Consider the following 21,916-nt stretch of genomic DNA (forward strand, 5'->3'; position numbering starts at 1 on the left):
AGTGCTTTTTGGGAAGTAACCTTCCCTGCTCATTCTGCCTGGCAATAGACTCATTTCCTCAACAAACTTCTTTCTGGCAAGGCCTTCCTCTAAAGCAAACCCACTTAGCCTTGCTGCCACTCTGCAAGGAGAGAAAAATGTAAAGGGACTGTTGGCTAATTCACTAACATATATCCAAGGGAGTATGTTGAAAACACAACTTAACACATGCACACAAGCTCAGATAAAATCATACATCCCCTCAGGCTCTCAATGATTTGCTTTTTAAAGGCCTCAAGGAAAATGTATTGCAGAAGCAAAAACCGAAAAGTAGTGAACAACTGGATTTGTTGGGGCATCTCTCACAAACTTCCACTAACAAGAACCCGCTCATTCTACAGTCTGCATACAGGAGACTAAGTGAGAGATTTCAAGTGTATTGCACAGCAGCTAGCAGGAGGGAGAAGCAGATCAGAATGGAGCTCAGGGAAGTTCAATTAACTGCTGACTTGCAAAAGGTGGCGGAGGCCAGGATAGAGCGTGTGTTGGAACTCACCGGGGAGCTCTGACAGGCAGGGCACTGCCACACTTTGCCCAAACTATGGAGCCTCCTATGGGTAAAGTTTCTCTGAGAAGAAGCCAAAGAACACTGACCTTTCTATTTCGCACTTTAGGTTTCCCTCCCAACTCAGCACCATTTCAGGGGAATTGTCTATTGACGGGAGAAAGGGAGGGAACATTGTTGGATTTGCATGTGCAGAGAGCAGCTGGAAATCTCTGCGTAGAGTCCCATGCGCTGCATATGCAGTGGGCCAATGCCAACTGAGCAGGTGATGTTCTGAGGCCATGCCTGTATTGTACAAGAGTGCTGCAAGGGCATTCAGGGCATCAGATGAAGAATGGGAGAGGAGACAACAAAGGTGTGGTTTATTTCATTATCTGTGGAGGCTGATCCTGGCTTGTTCAAGAGGCCATGGTTAAAATATATTTTAGCATAGTGTTAAGTGTGAAAGTGGACAAAAACCTAGCAGACGCATTCTCCCCATGCTAAAAAAAAATGGGAGAATGCCTCTTTTAAGATGGTATTTACAATCTGTAGTTTTTATGAGAACTTTTATTAAAAGCATTCTGCCCCTGTTGCCCTGGTATGTACTTTTAATTGGGATAGCCATTAAGTCTTTTACCTATCCAGATTATTTTTCTTTACTTTTTAAAGTAAAGTAAGACATATGTGCACATATGCACCCGCATCAAAAAGCAAAACCATGCACGAGTCCAATCAAGAACAAGAATCCACACACAATTTAAGTTCTTCTATTTGTAGAACAGTCCCTCCCCCAAACTTCCTATAACTAATATAGAGAGGAAATAGTTCCTACGGGGATTCAAATGAAATATTTCAACTCTAATGTACTTGTTACTATTTCTGTTACTAATCCAACCCCATAGTTATAGCCCACTCACAGCAATAAAAACATGAAGCAGCCACATAAATAGCTCAGTATTTTAATTCCAAGTTCATAATATCTGACACTAATAGGATTATTTGTTTTTATCTAGTAAATAAAATAGCTCAGTCTGTCACTCACTTCCTTGTATTCTTTTTTTGTCTTGCTGCATACATCTTTTGTAAAATGAAAATGTCTGTTTTAAGTGGAAATATTACGGTACATAACATTTTCATGTCAAAATAACTGCATTCTTAGATTTTGTGTTAAATAATTTAAGACAGGAAAATATTTTGATACATATTTGACAGTTATAATCCTAGCAAGATCAACATCTTCATAGGTTAAAAATAAGGTAAAAATAAAGAATGCAAGGTAACTGGACAAGTTACTCTCACTAGATTTTTATTCTGAAAACCTGGGTGCAAACTGAACACAATGAAAGCAGCAAGATGCACTGCTGAAAGCTGATGAATTCAGTGAATTTAAGAGGCCAGCTTTGATACTTTTAGTAAAGGTCTCTCTATAAAAAAGGTAGATGAGTTTATTCTAGTTTTCTGCCAGTATCATAGGACATTAATGTAAATGTGTAATAGGCAACCTTTGTTGAAATGCTGGGAAAATAAGAGTAGGATGCTCACTTTATCATTCCAGTTTATACTTTTAATTTTTTTACACAACAACAACTTGGTAAGTGTATTTGGGACATAATCTCAACGTTCAAGTCAAGTGTTATCCATTTTAAAATAAGGGAGGGAAACAGACAGAAAATGTGAAACAGGCATATTAAATGGAGCATATTACAAAGACAAAAATGACATATCCATTTTGCTTGACATTTTTTGTTGAATTTTCTAGACTAGACTATAAGGCACAACATTATTCCATTCTCTGCCACAGGATGTAGTCAGAAGAGGTGCATCTTTCAGTGTTATGAGGCAGACTATGGCCTTTTCTCAAAAGCACATCAATCTGGCATGGAGAAGGAGCCCGTGAGTAATCAAATCCGACACCAGCCAGCTGCGATGGTACAATTCCCACAATGCAATTCAGAACTGGGTATTGCACCACAGGAATCATAACATGAGCGGTGTCCTGCAGCAGTCCAAGCCAAGCAACTGATTGGCTTCCAACAGTGCCAGTGCCTTACATACCTATTCAGAAGGAGGGTGTGAATGGTGAATACAGACTTGCCTGCGCCTGTACCGCTAGGGAATCTGGTCACTCGCTGTATGCTGAGGGTCCACTCAGGCCTGGGGATTGGCCTTGAGTGCTTCATAAACAAGTTGGGATGTGCTCTTTGGATCCTAATATCCAGGTAAAAGAATGCTGGATAAAGGGAGTCCCACTTTGCAGGACATGTTGACACAGAGTTTTCATTCTGAAATGCTTGTACAAAAAAACCCTTTATATAATCTCTGTCATGAGGTTCCTACCATTCAACTCTACCTATTTTAAGACTGCTCCCTCCTACTGACCAAACATTCCTGCCAGATTCTCCAGTGCTTCAGTTTGAATTAAATTTGATTTAAACTGTTGTGATCTGTCCTGGGACCTTAAGAAGGATGGATAAGAATTTAAAAGACAAAAACAACAACAACAACAACAACAACAACAACAGTTCAGAGCAATAAGTAGTTTACATCGCTGTCATGAAAGGTGGCTTAATTTTTATTTATGTATGTGGTAATGTTTGCTATTAGTGAAAAAATAGCAACAGAGTACCCATATAAAGGATTATTGTACTAATGTATTGCTTATTAACATGACACTGGGCTTTCCCATATGAAAAGTGCAAAAAGAGAATCCAGCTAACAACAACCCATGAGTCTCAAGAGATTATAGTACTGTATAAAACATTCTTTGGAGAAATGAAGGCTAATGATTGCTCATAAAAATGATGGCAACTACAATTCATATACCAGCTTTAATTTCAGTGTTGGTATTGTTTGTCTGCATGTTATTAGGTCATGAAAGAGGTATGGAAGCCAACTCAGAGAATTCACACTTGAGTTAGGATTGAAACCTAGAACTTCCAAATCCAAATGTAATTGCTGACCACCTTACCACCCCACCTCTCAGTGCTCTGTTTAATTTTAACTCCAAATTATTTATACTTCACATATCAGGAACAGCTGGCATGGTACCACAGAGCTGCCTTCCTGACAGTGGCGTTGCTGCTGCTTAGCTGGGCAGTGGCTAGACTGCCTAGCGGGGCAGGAAGGAAGACTGACTCCACTATTGTGCCTCTGCAGCCCCAGTCTCTCTGCCACCACCCCTACCCCATCTCCGAATGCCAGTGGCATAACGGCAGCCCTGTGGCACTGCCCCTCTGGACCAGCCACTCCTGTTTAGTATGTTGCTAGTTATTAAAAATTTTGTGGAAGCAACTAATGCCTTGACCTGAGAGATAACAGTAGCAGCAACAAAACAGGCATAAGCTTCAGGAAAATTCAGAAGAAAACTGTAAAGCAAAGCAAAAGAACTTTATCATACTTTCATAATACATTAAAGGCAATGTTGGCAATATCTTTAACCATTTGCTGGCTTCAAAAGATGGAGGCCAGGAATTAAATTAAGATGTCAGATGTTAGTAAAGAAAATACGGTAGTAGTTCACCAATTGGTCTTTTAAATGATCTCCAGTTCATAAAATAAGATTTTAGAATTTTTTTACTAGATAATTATACTTCCTGATTTTGTAATTAGTGGAACTACATGTAATTACATAATAATTATGATGGTAATTACGTAATTAAGATGTATAATTATGTAGTAAAAAACATTATGGAAATAAAAACTATCAACTGTATAACCACAATACATCTACAAAAAAATTCTCTCCCATTGCTTTAAAACCCTATTTTCCCACGAAAAAAATCAGTGATTAGTCTATATCAACTACCTGATGGCAAAATAAAGCAAAATCTTACAGATATTAAGATACTGAATTATCCTCTTAAGACTTAATTATACCAATTTAGTAACAATCAAATGTATATATTTTGCTCAAAATCATTGTAAATTCACTAAAATCCAAATGAAGCAAATTACTTAAAGCCACAGTGAAATCAACATTATAGATTTTAATATTTCTTAAATACTGATGTTGGTATTTATCAGAAAATATATGACGTATGTCCGAGAAACAGTTCTCTAAGGGATTGTTTTATGTTTGATTCGTATTACAGAAACTTTATTCCATTCCAAAAGCATTGCATGTGCTATCCTTTAGTGTCTAGCAAATGCATCCTGTTACTTAGGCACAATTTCAAATTGGGCCTGAATCTGCCAATTTTTCCAGGAATATTTAACTTGAGTATATAGCATTCTTTTAGTTATCAACAAGCCAATGAACCTTGGGAAGGGATTCTGCAGCGAGTTATTCATCTCTAGATTGACTGGACATGAAAAATAACCATAATGAGCAGTTTTACTAGTTGATGTTTGAGAGGTTGCCTTCAAAGCTACTTCAATTATCAACTTGATGATATAAATACTACCTTGCTATCTATATGCCAATTCAGCACACCCTTCCAAAGTACATGCAAATTCTCTTGCACCCAAATGTACTAGTAGTTTAAGTGTGGGAACTCCATCTTCGCTTATGGAAACACCCTGTTCTAATGAAGCATTTCATTCTTAAGTTTCTTTCGAGACACAGCTGCAGCATTCTGCATATACTTTTCTGAGTAATTGTCACCTGCTAACAGAGACACACTGAAGACCCACCCATTAGTAGCTCTGAGAAATACTGCCACTATGAAAAGTCTGCTTGTAAAGCTTTCTAGCAATTCATCCATAAAAAAATCACTTTCAATTGATATTTGGTACACCACAGAGGGAACACAGAGGGGGAAAACGATGTTTAAATTACAGGATACAAGCAAATATTCAAAGTTAGATTTTGTGTTTTGCATGTAGGTCATACAGTCTAACTTTCATTTTTCTAAATGCAATTTTAGAGTTTATTCATCCAGAAAGTAAACTGGGCATGTTTAGTATTTTTTTTATGAAGGTGGGAGTGTAAAATGCTGCTGTAACTGTGTAAAAGTATTTACTGAGTATGCACATAGTTTGGTTTATAAATCTGGTGCGTAAAATAAATAGCATGAAGATATTAATAAGTACTGAAATGCACTCTCAAGGTACAGACAATGCTTTTAATATCTGACATTGTTTCAATCAGAAAATATCTCAATATAACTAACCTTTCATTTTTACTTCAGGCACTATTCTGATACCTTTAGGAACTTCGCATTTCAATGTCAGAAAGCTCTGCAATTAAGGTGTTCTATATCTACTGCTGGGTTAGCAGACTTTAAATGAAAAGGAATGGAAAAATGCAAGACTCAATAGAAAGTCAAACATGTACAGAAATTATTACTTCTGATCTGTTCTTCAAGATATCATTCTTTCCTGGCTTCTGTTTAGGTTAAACTGCAGAGTTCCTGTCTATTGTTCGAAACAGAGCCTGATACTCTTAAGTAGATATGTTGTCACCCATTCTTACAGTACCAGGCAGACCAGTGTGATGCCTTTTCAGAAAAGTGCATAGAAGTAAGTTACTCCTTAAAGAGCTTTCCCACCTTTTTCTAAATGTCTGTCAGGATAGATGTAAGAACTACTTAAACAAACAGGAAAACAAAAATACTAGAGAATACCAAAATTTTGAATAATTGGGGTGAAAACAAACAAGGGTTTTGGTCCATTTATGCTCTACCCCTTGTCACTCTAACCCAAAGCTTTCTCCAGCCTTCTCATTGCCTGCAAGCATCTGTCACTAGGCCCTATGTCAGATCCCATCAGTCCCTGCTCTCCCACAATTAGACTGACCCTCCACTGCCCTCGCAGTAGGAGTAATGCTCAACAGAAGATTACCACCAGCACCCCCAACCAGTTAAATGAGTTTAAAACACTCCTTCCTTAAACACTGTTTTTTTCAGCAGAGTGAGGGGTATACAGTGCATTATTAGGAAATACGGGTACCTTCTTCAATGGGGAATTCCTAAATTCAAGCAGTCGACTAACTTGTGTAAATGATGAGAGCAGAATGATGCAGACTAGAGCAGCACAACAGAGTAGAATAGCCTTTTATGATGCAAACCTCCGCTTTAAACTCACAAGGTAATTACAGTGTTTCAACATACCTTTCTCTTGATCAGTAAGTTTTTCCATTGCATAGTCCATATCAAAAATGTACCGGTAAAAGCACAGCTGGGTGTACAGGGCCTTGTCAGAGTACTGTAATGTAAAAAGAACATAAATGAAAATACACTATGGAAAAAAGCTAATACCAGAGAAAGCATGATCAGTTGCAACTTTTATACACAATCTATGCTGATTTGCTGTTATGCATTGGATTTAAACGTTTGGTGTTAGGCAAGTTTTTTTAACTTTTGTGCAAAACATATTACTATCAGCAATTCCATGCAATTGTTTTATCTTCTGAGAATTTGCTATTTATCTTAGTTCTTTACTCCAAATACAATTAATAAGTCTGTAATGGTAAATCTTTGTGAATAATCAGATTCAACACCATGTCTCCAATGTTAGCTAGTGTCAAGTGCTTCATAAGAAGCCTACAAGACACTGGGTACATTATGGAGTTATTTGTGCAAAACCTTATAACTTAGAGATACTATGTAGATGTAGATGAAGGATCTGACCACAGTTAACCAATCATTCATAGCAGTGTGCCACGGGCCATTTACATTTTCATACGTTGGTCTGCATTAATGTCACCTAAAGCAGCTCAAATGAAGCCAATCTACAAATGTGTACAATAAAGTAATGTCTTTTACAAACCGGGGGGGGGGGGGGGGAGCATAAGACTACAACACAAAATTGAATATAGCATGATGTATGGAATTATTAAAAAGGCAAGCATGTATGTAAAGCACAATAAAGATAATTACAAAATTGTATTATTTGCGGACGATATCCTTTTATTTATTACAAAACCAGAAGATACAATTCCAAAAATTATGGAGAAAATAAAAACATTTGGCAGGATATCGGGATATTCCATAAATTGGACAAAATCAGAGATTTTACCAATAGGGCCAAGGGCTACATTGTATAGAAACCATCAATTTAGGATGTGAAAAGACTTTATTAAATACTTGGGTATAATAATTTCATCAGATATAGACCAAATTGTAAAATTAAATTTGAATCAAATTATAAATGAGATTTCTTTTGATATTGAAAGGTGGGGACCTCTAAACCTCTCCCTTTGGGGAAAGGTGAATGTCCTCAAAATGAATGTTGTTCCAAAGCTTTTATATATTCTTAGAGGATTACCAAGATATATTCCCAAATTATACTTCCAAAAAATAAATCAACTATTTAGATCGTGCCTGTGGGGTACAAAGCCACCAAAAATATCACTACATAAAATGCAACTTCCAATGCAAAGCGGTTTTGGGCTCCCAAATCTGGAATTATAACACCAGGCTTACCTGCTGAGTAAGACTAATTATTGGAGAGCCAGCAGGAATGCCAATTGGGCTACTCTCAAATATAGTTTCTTTGAACCTCTTGTAGGGTGGACTAAACTCGACTCCAATTTTATGAAATATCTTATTATCCTGGAGACTATTAAAGCACCTATAAAAATTTGGATGAATATAAATAAAAATAATAAGGATGATCCCTATCAGCATGAGAAATTAACCATATGGGCCAACCCAAAATTAAAAATCAAGTAATAATTTGGCAAAATTGAATGAAAAAAAGGTATTTTGACATTTAATCACTTAACTGATGAAAATTACAAATTCATGGAATAAAAGACTTTGCAAGTAAAGTATGGATTAACCAGTGAAACACAATGGCAATACATCCAATTGAAACATATGTTAGAAAGGCAGTTTGGCCCTGACGCTATAGCAGCACCGGAAACACCCATGCTGCTGCAAGATTTAATCTCTGCAACAAAAACAAAAAACTCTACACTTGCACTATATAAATCCCTACACAACAGGAAGAAATACGGTTTAGAATATGATAGACAAAAATGGAGTGAAGAGTTGGGGTACAGATAACAAATGATATATGGGAGTCAAGTATAAAATCAACAGAAATAGCCACTTTGTATCTAATAATAAGCCATATTCAACAGAAAATAATATTCAGAGTCCACTGGACTCCAGCAAAACTATACCAGAAGAAAATAACAAGTGCAGACAATTGCTGGAGATGTGGGAGTAAAAATGCGAACTTAATACATATGTTGATTAACTGCCTCACATTTTGGTGCAAGGTGAGGATATTTCTAGCAAGAGTAATAAAAAGAAATTGTTATTTAGGGGAACTGAATTTAATTCTAAATTATATTCTGGAAACATGGGAGATTTCAAGGGGTCAAAAAAATGGATGTACCATGCTATATTGGAAGCAAAAAAACTTGTTTTGATTAACTGGAAGAGAGAAAGAGGTGGGAAAACATTGTCAAAAAAGGTGTAGTTATAGGTATATCAATGTATCCAAATCTGAATTGTCAAATTGTGTTATTACTGTTATTATCAGGTATCTGAAGAAGTGTGCATGCACAAGAAAGCTCATACCAAGAACAAATTTAATTGGTCTCTAAGGTGCTACTGGAAGGAATTTTTTTATTTTTTATTTTGTTTCGACTATGGCAGACTAACACGGCTACCTACCTGTAACTAGCTAGTACTGTTATTATGGTTTTTGTTGTATGTGTCTTTTGCAGTTGATGTTTGTATTGAAAAATTGATTAATTTTTTTTTTAAAAAAAGGCAGGCATTGCGCTATTGAAATAACAGGATTATTTTGAAAGTTTCAAAACTATATCAGAAAATCACATGGGTGCTATTCAACTAAGTTTTACTCAAGAAGACCTTTTGAAATGAATGGACCAAACTTAATTTTGTTCATTAATTCCAATTGGCCTACTCTGAGTAAAACTTACGTTAACCCCCCCCCCTATATCTGCCACACCTCAGGGATCATTGGGAGAGTTTTATCCCTCTCTTTGCCATGATGTTCCAGGGATCACTGCAAATTGGATAAAGATGGAACATTTAGTTACTATCAGGACCAAATGTGCTGTAATATATTCTGTAAGTCAATCACTCTTACTGAACCTAGACATAAAAGGAGATTTGTAATAATTACCTGCTACACCTGGACTGTGGTGGGAGTGGACTGAGGGAAGGCGTCCCTCCGCTTGTTTCAGCTGGCCTCCCAGTGACAGAGCGATGCAAATGTCACTCTGTTGGTGCATACCCCCCTCTTTACCTGTCAGACATGGGTGTGGGTAGCCCACCAGCAGTATTCCTGCCAATGGAACCCAGTAAAAGGTTGGGCAGGATCTGCTGGGCCTGAAGCTGGTGCAGGGACTGAGCCTGATTTGCCTGTCCCTTTCCACCACTGAGTGGCCAGGCTGTGGATGTGGTGGTAACTCAGCAGCTCTACAGAGCCATGGCACTGACAGTGAGCATAGGATTGCCCCACAAGTTACTTAGGATTACAGATGTATCAGGGTTACTGAGATACACATGCTCTTCCCACTTCACATTCCAAGGCATATAAGACTCTCCGAAGTATTACAGTAGAGTTTTCTAGTAGTTTCACTGAAATGATCAAGATATTGTGATGAAACCGCTGGAATCTATCCCCATATCAGCACGCATAGGCTCACTTAACAAGAAATTAGGTTTATTATTTTGCATGCACAATATGACATTGCGTTTCAGACAATAGTGCTTCACCTTAATACTTGCCCTGGAGCAGTGGTTCTCAACCTTGGGTCCCCAGATGTTGTTGGACTGCAACTCCCATCAACCCTAGCTAGCAAGACTAGTGGTCAGGGATGATGGGAGTTGTAGTCCAACAACATCTGGGGACCCAAGGTCAAGAAAGGCTGCCCTAGAGAATATAGGTAGGTGGTTCATTGCTTATTTGGTTACAGATCCACAACAAGCAGGCTTTATTCCTGGGTTAGAAATTGCAAATGTGCAGCAAATAGCAGAAATTGCAAGTAGTGCAGCATGGCATTTAGTTTTAACTTTTCAACTTATAGATGGAAGGCACCTCACAACAGCCTAATTTATTATTATTAACTAGTGGTGTTTGGGGGGGGCAGACATTATTAGATTGACCCATCTAATAATGTTACCTAAAACCTAAAGCAAGACTAAGAAGGACCAAGAAAATCAATCTTGGAACTCTACCTACATCGTACATTCAGTCACCTTCTCAAAAAACAATTCTGGCCTGTAATTACTTGCATCTGGGGGGTAGTATCCAACATGATTTTGCTTTTAGTGGCCTTGCTACCTTTGTGGATAGGGAATATTTTTCTGTCCTTTGTAAGACTGGGTTGTAAACAACTATGGAACAGATAAGAGTCACAGAAGATAATATGGAAACCTATTATGCTGTCATGAATACATGTCAATAAACTTTAACAAAATTGAGCAGCAAGGAGTGCTTCTGCTCAGGGTTCCAGCCAGCTGTGCCTTCTATGGGGATAGTTTATTTCATTCCTTTCCCACATGGCTTTCTGTACTCCTAAGCCTGCATCTGGCTTGCTCATGCATTCAAAAAGAAAAGTGAAAAGAAAAACATGCACAAAAGTAATATTTGCTACTTATAAACTGGTGTATGTCCCTGAAGACAGAATGCATGTTGGGTGTATGTTGTCCAAACACGTGAAAAAAGAAGAAAAGGAATTGAATATAACCAGTGTAGAGTTAACAAATAACACAAGAGGAAAGGGCAAGCAAGTTTCCATTTCAAAATTAAGCTTAGAAAGAAGAGAGGGAGGACTTGGTCATCTGGCCACCAAGCCAGCACAACGCAGAGCTAAACATTTTGGACGTGTACCGGGGAGACCCAGGTTCAAGTATCCAGTCAGCCATGAAGTTCACTGGGTGACTTTGGGCCAGTTACTCTCCCTCAGTTTAACCTACTGGTACCTTATAAGGTGTTGTGAGGATAAAATTGAGAGGGGTGAATCATCTACACTGCCCTAGAGCTTCTTAGGCGAAAGGCAGGATATAATAATTGATATATAGTGACAATCACTACCACATACACACACAAAAGATGACACCAACTTAAAAGCAGTTTGACAAAATAATGAGGGTCTGGGGAAATTGTGGAATTGTTCTTTATAGACTTCAAAGTCTCTAAGTTTCTACCAGAAGAACTTAGGTCAAGCGTTGGACTAGCCAAACCACTGGAAATCTCTGGACTTTCAATGCTACATGTGTAGGATATATTCTTAGTCATTAGTTGTTTGTTTTTTAAAAACACATCTTGCCATACTGAAATTTGGTGTTTTTGTTTATTGGTCGAAAATTAATGTAAAGGTGCATGTTCTAATAACAAAATCTTATTATATTCCATATGGCATAAAGGCCCAATCAACACCTGCATATTATATTGTTAAAAATGCAACATTCAGAGTTAACGTTTTGTGCTCCTAATACTACCATACTTTCACCCTTCCTTCACATGAACTTATTTTATATAACACAGAAGCTTATTTTATTCCTTATTAGTTATTCTATGATATGCATCATCATTATACTATTATACACCACTTATTTTTAGTAAATCCTGATTACTGCTTCCTGAAGAAGGAAAAAAAAGGAGGACGACAGCGATTAAGTTATTTGTTTAGTTTTTTGGATTCAGCAGTAATTGCTGGTACACATCTCCCTGACTGCACACATGCAGCAGGTTGAATAGAACACTGAAATTACCTCCTTCATAATAGTTTGTTTTGATAATGTATTGTGTGTCGAGATGATGAGAAACAGTTGCTGTCAATTTGATTAGCCATTATATTTTTATGTTAATTGCCATTATTGGGTCCATTCTGTTTAGTGTCACCATAGAAGCCATACAATGTTAGCATAAATAACAAATTGGAGTAAATTAGGAAGATATATTTTTGCCAATTCATTTTAATTGCCCCTCAGTCCTTCCGTTGGTTAACGCAGCTGTTGACCCATAATAAGCGCTAGGTCAATATAGCTGCTTGTCAATTCAGAAATGCAAAGTGCTGTGTTGCTCGTAATGGATATACAGCCACCTTTGCCAGCCAACTGAAGCAAACGACTGACAACCCAAATGAAGGAATAAAGCATCAGCTATGGAGTTTAGTGACCTGATATTAGCAGAGAGGCTAATTGAAAGTCACTACCTAAATGGATAAGAATTTTTTTTATAAAAAAAAGTTATGCACACACATATATTTTTAATTATACCAACACCTCCTGCCCTTTTGTTACCTGGCATATTTTGCAATTAGTAACTAGTGGAAAACAAAAAGCTTTAGAGATTTTCAATGTCAAATACAATTAAGTTAGATTAAGACACATATGTGAAACCAAGGAAGAGGTGCCTTACATGGGGGGAAAGCAGCATTTTAAAATTTTGCATTCGTAAATTCTAATTTACCTTTGGTGATGATCTTTTAAAAATACAATGCACCTGAAAGACTGCAGATTTCAATGAGGTCTTTTACCAGATGTCTGCATTCACAAATATTTTCATTTTGCATTCACATAAGCGGAAGAAACCCTTTTGTGTCCTCTAGTGACTTTTCGGCTTAATTTCTGTGGTATTACTCTTAGTTAGGCATTTCTTCAACAAGCTCCCTTCACCAATACCACTGAATAATTCTAATAAATTCACTGAGGTAATTGTAAAAGAGACATTATCTTACATCTTAATGATTTTATTAACAGAAAATGAACAAATGAATAGAGAAATACAAATAAGCTCAAAATATGTAAAGGTCATATCTTGGACAAGCATGCATAAATAAAAGGAATAAATTAATCCACTTTAAAAAACAACAACATGCCACTCCCCTTGTGAAAGCCAATTTCAAAACTTCTCTCTTGAATTGCAGATGTAGGTACATTATTAGGTTACCACTTAATGGGAATACCAGATGTAAGAATCACTTGCACTCTTTATACTAGTTAATAAATGTTATGTTTAAACTTCTAACACATGACTATCTCCTGAGGTCTTGAAAGAAACTCTGGGGCAAATGGTTCAGATCCTGGATAAGGCAACTCTAACCTTACTTTATTCACAGATATGCAGAGGTGTGAGTGGTTCTTGGTTCCGTTATACCCAACAAGAAGACATTTCTAAATTATCTTCTAATATGTTGCCTCGTGAAATCTGACTGTTTATGCTAGTTGTTTTAAAGATTATTTCAACAGCCAGAGGAGCACACATTTCCATTAAACTTTTTAACAGTCCAAGTTCTACCATCACAAAGAAAACCTAAGGAAGCCTTAGTTGAAAGAATTGTGATTCATAGGCAAAACCAGGGCTCATAATATGTATGTATACATAGCTACCCACTTTAAAAAGAACATACAGCTTCTGAGCAGGGCTTTTAAAGAGCTAGGTTATGGGTTTATATATTAAATTTGTAATCTGATGTCTCCTTTTTTAAACACTACAATCTACTTTCACTATGAAATAGAAAGGCGGGATATTAAGATTTTTAAATAAATTAAAAATAGCATTAGAAGCCAGTGCAACAGAGGTAGCCAATATAGATGTTCATGAGCATAGTGATATTAATTTATAATTATTTATGAAACTACTACAAATACAATGCAATTATAACCATTTTAATGGATGTAACAGCACAGATGCATATATAAATAAGCATATATTTTAGACTATGTGTTCTTCAGGTGTGCAATGCACAGATTAATTAAAGAAAAAACAAGGCCATTCATTTCTGAGTGAGAGGTAGCCAGCCATTACTGATAACTACAGTATGCTTCAGGCTGTTTGGTTACTACACTTGGACTCAATAAGCACGGCATTTATTTGTTATAGCATGAATTGCTGTTTTTCACCTATTTTTTCCCCAGGGCATCATTTCATATTCCTAAAGGCTGCTTTTCATATTTTATGTTTGAGCCCTATTTCTCAGGCTCAGAATTAGTACTGCAATTTACTTCCACATTGGAATATACATGCAGCCATTGAGTAATAAATATAGCTAACTCCATAACGTATACATACATACCCAAAGTAGCTCACCAGCTTATGGGCTTATCACAGTACAGTTGCACATATTACTTAAATAACATAGGCACAGAATTGAAAATCGTAATTAAATGAGAAGCAGCTCTGATTTTATATCTATCTACCAGTTTTTTATTCCTATCTATTTTATGCTATGAACAATAAAGCGGAGTGGGGGTGGAGTTTGCCAACTCCATTACATTGCTTTGTAAAGAAGATAATTTCTACAGGCTAGAGAGATAACTTATTTGTATTACTTCAATTAGTTCTAATACAAAACAGTGGCACCACTTCATTAATCAACTGCTAGAGAGACTTACTTTTATAAGAAGTCTTTTTGGTAATTTGATTAGAAAGAATGGAGGCTCACATTATCATCTGATTCTGCACATCCATCAAGCAGACAATTTAGGACAAGTTCTTTAAAAATAATTTAAGTTCTTGTCAGAGAATTGTGTCTCTTAAAGAGACATTTTTCTACAGTATGTAGAACCAAGTTCCAAGAAATACTTCAGTGTTTTGAGAGATGTTACTCTACCCTTCCCCATCCCTCCCCCTGAAAGATGCAGTCATTAAAACCTAATTATTATCTTCATTTTAAACAAAACCTAAAGTGAATACCAATTAATAACAACATACTAATGAGCATCTGCTGTGATGAAATTGAATATGAATGTGTTGCAAATTTCGGGTTGTTGTTTTTTTCTTTTTGCATGGAAGTGTCACTGGTCTCATTCGGCAGCTAGAAAATGATAAAAGATGTACTTCATTTTGCATCATGCCATTTTGCACATGGCGATGTGCAATGTTAGAAAAAAGGCAAAGCTCAGTACTTCAAATGCTTGTATATATGAGTTTTGCTCATGGGAATCTCAGGAGGAAGAAAACATTTATAAACTTTCAGATAAAATTCTTGTTAAATTATGTTTATTTTAGTCAAGTTCACCCATCTACCAAGATCAAAATATACAAAACATATATAAATATGTGTATCAAGGCACACAAAAGTACACTTAAACAAGAAACGTCTTAAATATGTGTCTGTATGAGCTGTTGGGGAAACTATTTATCTTCTAAAAAATAAAAGGGTATTTTCCCCTCTCTTCCCAGGCAGCCCCCAAATCTGCTGTGGAGTACCCCTCACCAACCATCTTGAGCATTTTTTGGGCAGTTTGCAAGAGGCTGCATGGAGAATCAGAAGTATTGCTGGACTGGACACTATTGGAGTTCACTCAGTACAGAAAATTGAGATGATTTTGAATAGATTACTAATAAATTTAGTAATAATAGGAGATGGTTAATTAACTTTGCTAACTTACTATAACTAAAAAATAACTGAAAATCAATGTTTTAAGATTCATTAACTAGTTCTGTTATTGTCTAGTGAAATATATTGATGTTTAAAAACTTGAAATATTACTAGTTGGTTGAACGACTGATGCCAATAAGGTCACTTATGCCATGCCTACTTAACTGCGCTTCAGAGGCATCCCCAACACCATTTAAGGCTGTTTATCAGTGATGTCAGGCATAGAGACCTAATGTGATTGGTCAACCAAACTCTTCATAGCATCAAGGTGCTATTACAACTTTCAGGCAGGCCTTGTATGAGGGTAGATTCATCAGGCTAGTTCAGAACCTATAAGAACAAGGGTTCAAAGACAGTTAATATGGTACTACTGAGTTTTGGGAGCACTTAATTCAATTGTGGTATATAGCTCAGAGTGGTGCAAGAATAAAACAGACTGGGGAGCAGCTGTGAACTCATCTTGAAGAGCCTGCACATTTGTATGGCCCCAGTAAGCCAGTTTGGCTTACCATGATGTAAGAACCAGGCCACTATCTCCATTGCATAGTGCCCACCCTGGCTATGGTTTCACGTGTGGATGGACAGCAACCTACCTCCTCCCCCAATTTCAGCAACATTTGGTTTCATTTTACCTGAATCTGTATTTTTCTTCCCCCAAGACCATAATGCAACTGAAAACTGCCGCTTACTTCAGTAGATGGTTGGAGAGATGATTTGTGCAAGCTATTGAACGTAGTCTGCATGAATTGGACAAACTGAACAAGTATATCCAACCCACTTTACACGTTTTAGGCTTCACAGTATTAAGTGCCTAACCTGTATGTCCAAAAGCACATATTAAATATGAGCCATATTTGTACTGGGCGATTGTTCACAAAAATATTTTAAAAATCTCTCAGTGGGATACATTTTCAAGCTATGATATTGCAAGTTTTGATCTCTGTTTATTGAACCTAAGGAAACTCAAACTATTTCATCACCAAGTTTCACTATCAACGTGTGAGAATCCCTGAAATAAACATTTATGTTAATGAACTATTATAGAAAATGTATACAGAGCGGCTGTGCATTCATTGTACTCAAACAGCTGCAGCACATTACTCAGTGATGCTTCCTCCAAGCTCTCCCTTCATGCAATCCATACTTCTCTGAAGTTCCATTCAAATTAGTCATCTTCAGAAAGCTATTGTTTCTTCATTTTTTAACTTTCTTTTCTGGTATTTGCAATACTAGCATTCGGAAAAGTTCAACTGAACCAGTTAATACATTAATGGGCATAATGTGACTGAGCAATCATAGTGAGCAGAGGAGAAGAAGAAGAAGAAGAAGAAGAAGAAGAAGAAGAAGAAGAAGAGGAGGAGGAGTTTGGATTTGATATCCCGCTTTTCACTACCCAAAGGAGTCTCAAAGCGGCTAACATTCTCCTTTCCCTTCCTCCCCCACAACAAACACTGTGAGGTGAGTGGGGCTGAGAGACTTCAAAGAAGTGTGACTAGCCCAAGGTCACCCAGCAGCTGCATGTGGAGGAGCGGAGACGCGAACCCGGTTCCCCAGATAACAAGTCTACCAATCTTAACCACTACACCACACTGGCTCTCTTTTAGTAAAGAAGCAAAACCCTAACATAGGTTATGATGTATTTTTTCTAAGACTTTAGTGGACATTGGCTATACAATAAATAAATTCTGCAACTCAGAGACCTTTCAGGGGAATTCAGCCTTCTATCTATACTGGGAGCTTTCTCCTTTTCTCAGTTCTTTGAATGACTATATATACATGATTGACTGAAGAGGAAAAAAAGTTGAATTTTGACCAGTCGGGCGTCTACTGTGATGTACCACTACCTTTTGGAAAATAAAACTGTGAAAATTTCTGCAAAATATTATATCTTCCAGGGGTACCGCAGGGTATTTGGGGTCCCCCAGCTATATTTTTGGTCAAAGTACAAAAACCAGTAGGCATTATCTTGTTGTTGTTGTTCAGTCGTTCAGTCGTGTCCGACTCTTCGTGACCCCATGGACCAGAGCACGCCAGGCACGCCTATCCTTCACGGCATTATCTTAGAACATATCAAACAGTAAATATCAAAGTGAAATTATTCTACCTCAAGGTATACTGTAGAGATCCAACTATATGCAACATTCATATCTACCTGGTATTACTATTAGTAGATTCAAAAAGGAAGAAAAGGAAAAGAGACTAAAGGTTGCCCATAAAACTCTTGTCCACAAATCATTATAATATAGGAAACAAAATATCAGAGACAGGGAGATTGTGATACTGTGAGTGTAAATTCGCATCTCAGAGAAAGGAAAGAGAGCAGTTTCACTACCTTCTGATGGAAGGCAGGGCAATGTCTGAACTCTGCCAAAAAGATCAACCCCCTTAACAAAATAAACATAAAAACATTTAACTCAACATGGCAACAATTCAAGCTTTAGAAAACAAAGAGCCTGGAGAAGCAGAGAGTCATCCCTGAAAACTCTGAGTGAGCAGCATGCAACATGAGTAGCAGAGTTTGCAGAGTTTACCTCTCATCTTCCACAGAACTAAGATACGGACAGAAAAATGCACCCAACAGGGAGAAGTCTAGTCTTGCCAGAATCTTCCAGTAACTTTAGGATAACAGACAATTAACTTTCAGAACCCAACATCTATGTGGTCATCACAGCACTACCAGAATGATCTTCAAGTCATATTCCTAATTATATGCAAAAAAACCCGAATGAATGAGTGTGGAGAGAATGCATATAGGTCCTATTAGTCATACATTATCACACCACATAGTTCCTAAAAATAAACCTTGACATGAGGTCCAAAGTTGGCTTTCTTAAACTTTGAAAGAAGAGCCAAGGATACAGACTTCACCACATCTGCCTGTCAGGCATTGGTTGGAGGAAACCAGAGAGGCACATTCATCAGATGCTATTTATCCCACCAAATGTCTTGATGGCTTCTCTGTATAGATCCAATGATCTCATTCTCACTTGCCTGTTTATATGAACTTTGGCTGAGATGTCTGCATGCATCAATATGTACAATATATATTGTACATACTGATTAACGGGAATCTGAAAAACTAGCGATCACACACAGCACCGAACCCTGAAGTGACCAAAAAGTCACAAAAAGGGTGTAACTAACTGGGCAGGACACACACTCTGCTGACGTGTGGGGGGCCGGGAACAGAACCCCCCATACAAAATCTTCATCGACTGTACAGTCATACCTCACGTTACGAACGCTGCATGTTGTGTTCGTCACGGGTTACAAACCCACTGAACCCGGAAGTACTGGAATGGGTTACTTCTGGGTTCGGCGGTTTGCGCATGCACAGACACGTCAAATGACGCCATGTGCAGAAGCGCCGAATCGCGCAGCGAGCATGCGCAGACGTGGCACTCAGGATGCGGAATGCTCAGGATGCAAACAGGGCTCCGGAATGGATTCCGTTTGCATCCAGAGGTACCACTGTACTTCAGTCTTGAGCTAAATAGTCTGGACTAGTAGATGTATGACAAGAAGCTTTAATCGCTGGTGCTCTTAGAAATTCACATGTTCATTGCTTTCCCTTGTGCTATGCCATTGTGAAAGTGGCCTTCCATCACAAAAAGACTTGACTCTACTGTTAGAAAGATCTTGTGAGATTCCTGGAGCAACACACCCTGAAATGACCTCTTTTGAAACAGAAACAAATTTTCTAACTTTCTAAGGAACATACTGGAAAATACCTCTCATGCTGAAAGGTCACCCGAGGAAGGCATATAATGACCCGTGGCTTAAAGTGAAAGACCAGTATGCTCAAAAAAGTGGATGTCCTCAAGAACACTTTGGGTTGCTAGTGGTCAATCTCTTCCCATCCCATCTGGAGTTTCCTAAAGAATGCAGATGCCCTCCTCCCAAAAGTAATGGAAACTGTAGGCAAAGGCTGCTCATTCATCTTCACCTATATCTATTTCAACTTGACAACTCAGAAGCTAAGTGGAAGTGTTTGAAAAGCTTTGTATATTCCTACAATATAGTGTTGACTCTTTTAGTGTTGAGATTGCAATACACTAACATATAACTATATGCCATGTTGCAGGGATAGAAAGAATGCCCCATGATGGTAGGAAGTTTTGCCTGTCCCAGAGTTATTGTTTTTGTTTGTTACTGTGTTATGTATTTTTCTGTTTTTATATTGTAAACCGCCCTGTGATCCTTTGATGAAGGGCGGTATAGAAATTTTAGTAATGATAATGATTTTGATGATGATGATGATGATGATGGTTGTCGCACCAAGAGGTTGGTCTACGCCCACTGAAAGTCCATAAGCTATTTCCTCCTCCTTTGCTGTGAAGCCCTTTGCCCTCCCTGGATGTACTGAGGCCTTAGTACAGCCAGCCCATCCCTTGACTCATTTCTTTGTTGCTGGGGATAATTAGAAGGATTACTGTTGTAGCCTTCATCAGGCAATAACAGCAGCATTGCAGGCCCCAAGATTCCTGCATAATGTAATTTTATTGAGGGCCCAGAAGTCCTGATCACAAGAATGTGAGATGAGTGGAGTTTGATTGAACCCAAGATTAAAACAAGATAATTTGAAATGAAGGCCAAATTAGCTAGCTTTAGATGAATTTCTTTCAAAGCAAGTCTGGGAAAGCTTGCTCATCACAACTCAGAATCAAAATACCAACTGTGTGGAATAACCATAGCTGTCAACTTTTCCCTTTTCTTGCGAAGAATCCTATTCGGAATAAGGGAATTTCCCCTTAAAAAAGGGAAAAGTTGACAGCTATGGGAATAACACATTGACATTACTAATTTATAAACAAGAAAGTTATAAATTATTATGCTTAGATTAGTCTTTGATAGTACAAATTACTATTGTGCAATATGTATGAATTATCATTACTAAATGCACAAAGAAGTGGCAGCTCATATATACACAGATCCTTAAAAGGCATTTGATAGAGTTGAATGATTTTTGTTTTAAATGTCAAATTTAAGTAAGGAATCTTAAAGACATTGTATTTTTTACAATTTACTTTGAACCAAATATATAAGATATCCAAAGTGATCATTAATAAACATCACCAAGCTCGGCCCAGAAATCTAAAGATGGAAATGCAAAGAGAGCACCATCTATAAATTGAAATATTTTGCTACCCTTCACCTACTATTATATCATTAGGTACATTTTGGACTGTATCCAGAATCACCCCCAGGTGTTCCAGATGCTACAATGACACTTGGGAACTCTTTTCTACATTTTCAAATGGAAAAACCAGCAGTACTTGACATTACATCTACAGATAAACTGCTCTAGCAGATTCTGTGATGGATGCCCCAAAGGAACATAAGCACCTGAACCCTGAGTTGATCCACGATGCCTTGAGGCAGCATATAATGATAAGGAGCCAAGTCTGGTTTTGCCAGAAGCGGCTTAGTCATGCTGGCCACATGACCTGGATGGCTTGCCTCTAGCTGGGCTGTCCCATTCTGCCTTAGTGACAGCGCAGGAAAGCACACTGTTAAGGGCTCTGAAAAACTACCATAGCTCCCTTGGGTGCAGAAGGAGTGTCAAGTTCACCTTTCAGGTTGTCCTCAATGAATTGTGACATGATCATTCATCTGCTACAAGGACTGGAAAGGGTTCAGATAGGAAAAATATTTACAAGTTGGTAGAATTAGTTCATCTTTTCCTTAGAAAGTTTACCCTCTCCTTTTGAGTAGAGTTAATGAAGGCCTCTGATCTGGACAATGACATTTGAGAAATACAGTCATATGTCGTGTTGTGTCCGCTTCATGTTGCGTCTTTTTGCATTACGTCCCGTGGTAACCCAGACGTACCGGAACGGGTTACTTCCAGGTTTCGCTGCTTGTGCCTGCGCAGAAGTGCCAAATAGCGCTGCACGCCTGCGCAGACACTGCGCTTCGAGTTGCGGGCATTTCAAGTTATGGACAGGCCTCCGGAACGTATCCCATCCGTAACACAAGGTACCACTGAAATGGAATTGGATTGGGGACTTATCCCTGCACCCTTCAGCCATAGCTCCTTGCATTTCATTGTAGCTTTAGTAAAAAACCAACCAACCAACCACTAGTAGAATTATGCAAAATAAGAGAAAGCTTGTAAAACTGACCCAGTTTTC

The 21,916-nt window shown here is 37.8% G+C and overlaps 1 protein-coding gene across 3 annotated transcripts in view; it reads right to left on the bottom strand.

The window, feature by feature from the left end:
* Positions 1 to 21,916, bottom strand: part of POLA1 (DNA polymerase alpha 1, catalytic subunit) — a 181,814-nt gene that overhangs the window by 41,693 nt on the left and 118,205 nt on the right. For all 3 annotated transcript variants that reach the window (XM_033147226.1, XM_033147224.1, XM_033147225.1), the window contains one exon: positions 6,577 to 6,670. In XM_033147226.1, the coding sequence (XP_033003117.1) occupies positions 6,577 to 6,670 (94 nt within the window). The remainder of the gene's footprint in view (positions 1 to 6,576; positions 6,671 to 21,916) is intronic.

This window comes from Lacerta agilis, chromosome 4, assembly GCF_009819535.1.
Source record: "Lacerta agilis isolate rLacAgi1 chromosome 4, rLacAgi1.pri, whole genome shotgun sequence".
In the NCBI taxonomy this organism is placed as follows: domain Eukaryota; kingdom Metazoa; phylum Chordata; class Lepidosauria; order Squamata; family Lacertidae; genus Lacerta; species Lacerta agilis.